Source organism: Cynara cardunculus (assembly GCF_001531365.2).
Source record: "Cynara cardunculus var. scolymus isolate 2C chromosome LG 6, CcrdV1, whole genome shotgun sequence".
Taxonomy (NCBI): domain Eukaryota; kingdom Viridiplantae; phylum Streptophyta; class Magnoliopsida; order Asterales; family Asteraceae; genus Cynara; species Cynara cardunculus.
In genome coordinates, this window is record NC_037533.1 from 19,373,638 (window position 1) to 19,378,285 (window position 4,648).

Sequence of the window (4,648 nt, forward strand, 5' to 3'; positions counted from 1 at the left end):
ATATATATAATCAATTTGAAATTATTTTAATCAATATATTGTATTTTTTATTATCTTATTTATATTAATTAATATATTATACTATTAGAGATTTTCTCAGTTATGTTTTGAAATATTATAATTGATGAACTTTTCATGATTCATTTTTAATCATTTTACATTCTTATCAGCTAATTTTGTCAAACATGATTTGTTCATCAACTAACTTATCAACTATGAGTTAGCTTATTAGCTATCAGGTGATAAGTTACCGGTTAGCTCATCAGCTACTAACTAACTTATCAATTAGTTTGTCAAACATAGCCTTAAAAAATAAGAGTATGTCAAAAATATAAAATCACAAGGGTGAGAACTGTAATATGCCAGAAGTTATGTGGCAAATGTTGGAATCACAACTTCACAATTAACAACCGCCATCACTTTTATCCCCAAATCGAAGAAACTGGGGGAAAAATTCCTCCTAAAACCCTAATTTTGATCCAAATTGACGTTCGTTTTCACCACTTTCGTCATCGTCTTTCTATCCTAATCTTTCCTTCCAAAACTCCATTGGGAGATAACAGATAAAGCTTTCGTTTTTTCGTCTGCAATTCACCCCGATACTTTTTTGAAGTCTGTTGGTACAAGCAAGCCCACCACCACCCGCTCATCCCTACGTCTAATCCACAATCACTCCCACAATTTCATCATCGCTTCTCAATTACTGCGTTCACTTGATGTTCGTCCAATTTAAGTCGCTTGTCTTTGAACTCTCAAAGCTTAATCAGACCCTGTCAAGAACCAAATTGTTTCATGCTTTACTAATCAAGACCTGCCTTTTACATGATCCGTTTTACGCGACTAAAGTCATTAGGTTTTATGCTATCAATAATGATCTTACATCTGCCCATAACCTGTTCAATGAAACTCCTAACAGAACTGTCTATCTTTGGAACTCCATCGTCAGAGCTTATGCACAAACCCATCATTTTCTTGATGCATTTGGACTCTTTAAACAAATGCTCACCTCAGAAACAAAGCCTGATAATTTCACATTTGCTTGCATTTTACGTGCTTGTTCCGAAAGACTTGATTTTGGAGGGCTTAGGCTTGTGCATGGGCAAGTGATTGTTTCTGATTTGGGACTGGATTTCATTTGTGGTAGTGCACTTGTATCAGCTTACTCTAAACTAGGCCTTATTGATGATGCGAGAATGGTTTTTGATAGGCTAAATAGACATGATTTGGTTTTATGGAACACAATGATTGCAGGCTATGGATGTTGTGGGTATTGGGAGGAAGGACTACATTTGTTTATTGTGATGAGAAGAATGGAGAAGCAGCCTGATGGGTATACTGTGGTAGGACTATTGTCGGGTTTGATGTGTTCTAGCTTGCTGGAAATTGGCCAAGGAATCCATGGTTACTGTTTGAGAAGTGGGTTTGATTCTAATGCACATATAAGTAGCATGCTTGTTAGTATGTACTCGAGATGTAGTTGTATGAATTCAGCCTACAAAGTATTTGATGGTTTATCGCAGCCTGATTTAGTAACATGGTCTGCTTTGATATCTGGTTTCTCACAGTCTGGAGAGCATCATAAGGCTTTGGTTTCATTCAAGAGAATGAACACTGAAGGTAAAAAGTCGGACTCCGTACTGGTTGCTACTTTACTTGCCGTCATTGCTCAGTTGGTCATTTTGGCGACAGGGGTCCAGATACATGGTTATGCCATCCGCCATAGCCTAGATTGTGAGGTCATAGTATCTTCTGCTTTGATAGACATGTATTCAAAGTGCGGTTTCTTGGATTTGGGGATCAAGGTTTTTGAGCATATGTCGAAGAGAAACATTGTTTCGTACAATTCAATAATAGCAAGTCTTGGTTTGTATGGGCTTGCATCCGAAGCCTTTGAAGTGTTTAGGGAGGTTCTTGAAAGAGGTTTAAAACCTGATGATTCTACCTTCTCTGCTCTACTATCTGCTTGCTCCCATGGTGGTCTTGTCAAAGAAGGTCGAGACATTTTTAGAAGAATGTACGCCGATTTTGGCATCAAAGCAAAGAACGAGCATTATGTTCACTTGGTTAAACTTCTTGGTATGGCTGGAGAGTTGGATGAGGCTTATAATCTTGTCAACTCCTTGGGAGACCATGTGGATTCTGGCATCTGGGGTGCACTTCTTTCTTGCTGTGATGTACATAATGATTCCAAATTGGCAGAAATTGTAGCTCAGCGACTCTTAGAGGACAATCCAGACAGAAGCACCTACAAAGTTATGGTTTCGAATTTGCACGCTGGAAATGGGAGGTGGGATGATGTGAAAAACCTGAGGGATGAATTAGATGATGTGAGAAAGAGGAAAGTTTGTGGGATTAGCTGGATCCAGATTTAACAGGTGCTAAATGTGTTAATATTCCCATCCAATCTTGATGAAAGCAAGAACACTTGTTTGCTTGACTGACACATGCCTCTGGTGATATCCTGCCATGATGTTGGGGTGCATCTTGAATCGTTGGTTTATTCTCTTGCTATGAAGCATGTGCGCCTTTCCTCCCCTCAGAATTTCCGCTCCGTAAACTAAATATCATGGGTTTACTTGAGGATGAGCCTTGGAGGAACTAGTAAGGTTGTCCTTTTCTTGAACCGGAGGTGATGGGCTTGACCGTTTGAGTGATGAAAACAATCCATTTGTAAATTGCTTACAAGTTACAAGGGCCAGGTGCACCACGGGTCATCTCTTCCAGGTAGATTTTTGTTGTTGCTGCAAGATCACAATACTTGTGGCAGATAAGTAGCTTTGATGCCATTTTATTGGCAGGTTGATGCTATATTGCAAGGCAGGCGTATGCTGATTCGATCAGCACACTGACTCGGTCAGCATATGGTTTTTTTCCCTAGAGCACTTATCTAACTTGGGGCCGTTTACTAAACGCTTGCTGTTGTGAGCATGGTAAGGACCGAGTATCTTACCTGCTGAGACACATGGCAACAACCGAGGTTCTTACTTTGTAACCGAGGGAGAAGACTCTTACCTGGTTAGTGCTTACCGGGTAAGAGATGCCTACAAACAATCCATTTTAATGATCGAGAATGTTATCCGACAAGGTAATAGAGGGTGGTGGCTCCTACCAAGTACTTAACGAGTAAGCATTTGGTAAATGTTACCTGGTCAGTCCATCAGTGTAAATAGCTTCCAGCCCTACCCTTTTGCGATAAGGGTTTTTCACGCTCGACCATCGCTTGACATTTCCCCTCCTGCTCCCTCCTCTCCACCATTTCCTCTCGTTTCTCCTCGATATCTCGAACCATCACCAAGGTACATGATTTCTTCGCCCTCAGTTATATATTTTTATTTGATTCTTTTCATGAAACTGAAATGTGGTTTTGTAAATGTATGTTTTGTTTATGGTTTATGTATTTGTGATTGTGGGGTTTCAAACAAAATTTCTAAAGAATCTGTGAATCTTGATTTCTTAAGGAGTAGTTTATATGAATTTACATCTGAATGTTAGTGTTATTCTAATTTGAGGTCAAATTAATTAGATTTTGTGAAGAAATTTGATGGGTCAAAAAAAGAGGATGGTAACAGTTTCTTTGCCTGTTTTATGAAATGCTGGTTGCTTGTTTGCTTTTAGGGTTTTATGCATGTAGGAGTTGGAGTGTGTTTGTTTATCATAATGGTTCCATTAAGAGGGCGTATATGAATCAGCGAGAGGCTAAGGGTCCGTTTACCAAATACCTACCCGGTAAGTGCCTACCAATAAAATTTAACACTATTATATACTTACCGGGTAAGATTTTAGTCCTCCAAAACGACATCGCATGCAACAATTTATCCGGTAAGTGTTTACCATGGTAAGAGTCGTCGCCCTCATTTACCGGATAAGACTCTTGGTTCTTGTCTCGCGCTTACCAGTTAAGATTCTTGGTCCTTACCATATTCATCCGATGAGGTAAGCGCTTACCTGAGTAAGCGTTTGGTAAACGGACCCTTAAGTGTGTGGCAAAATTAATAAAGCATTTGAACGGTTCCTAAAACCCCTGAATCGTTCAGAGGTCGCCATTTCCACTATTGCCCTTTATTTCTCGTATCTACTGCTCACATCATTGTCTCCTTCGGTCGTTTCTGCCTCGCTGCCCTCAATTGTCAAAATTTTAATATATTTAAGTGGTAAATGCTTACTCGGTAAGCGCTTATGGGATTAGTTACCTTACCAGATTAACATGCCAATGATCAAGAAACTTACCTAGTAAGAACAATGGCAAGGATCGAGAGTCTTACCCAGTAAAACTTACATCGTAAGTACTTACCTGGTGAGTTGTTGCATACGATGCTGTTTTGATGGACTAAACTATTACTCGGTAAGGTAATTGAGAGTGTTGGCTCTTACCGGTAAGCGCTTACCGGGTAGTCTTGGTTCCGTTCAACGTATTTTGATTGTATTTTTACTCATTAAGAGTGTGTTTGGTGTGCACATTGAAGATTGAAGAGATGTGACGTGACAAAAAAGGTAGTCCCATGTTTCGGGTAATTTAGTCATTTTAACAGTTTTTCTTAGTTTGGTTTTAATCGCATCAAATGCAGACAATTAATTATGTCAAGACATGTCTCATCCCGTCTGTGTATAAAACACTACCTAAAGAGTGGGTCGGGTTCCAGTGAGATGC

The 4,648-nt window shown here is 39.4% G+C and overlaps 1 protein-coding gene across 1 annotated transcript; it reads left to right on the forward strand.

Moving 5' to 3' along the window:
- Positions 1–630: 630 nt before the first annotated feature.
- On the forward strand, positions 631–3,403 carry LOC112514871 (putative pentatricopeptide repeat-containing protein At1g64310). The gene is made up of 2 exons (XM_025121501.1): positions 631–2,724; positions 2,799–3,403. Exon 1 carries the CDS (start codon positions 717–719, stop codon positions 2,370–2,372), a length of 1,656 nt encoding a protein of 551 aa, XP_024977269.1. The 5' UTR covers positions 631–716; the 3' UTR covers positions 2,373–2,724; positions 2,799–3,403.
- Positions 3,404–4,648: the final 1,245 nt, after the last annotated feature.

Bases quoted from the DNA above. Each gene is read 5' to 3' on its own strand.
- LOC112514871 (XM_025121501.1), top strand. From the start codon at position 717: ATGTTCGTCCAATTTAAGTCGCTTGTCTTTGAACTCTCAAAGCTTAAT.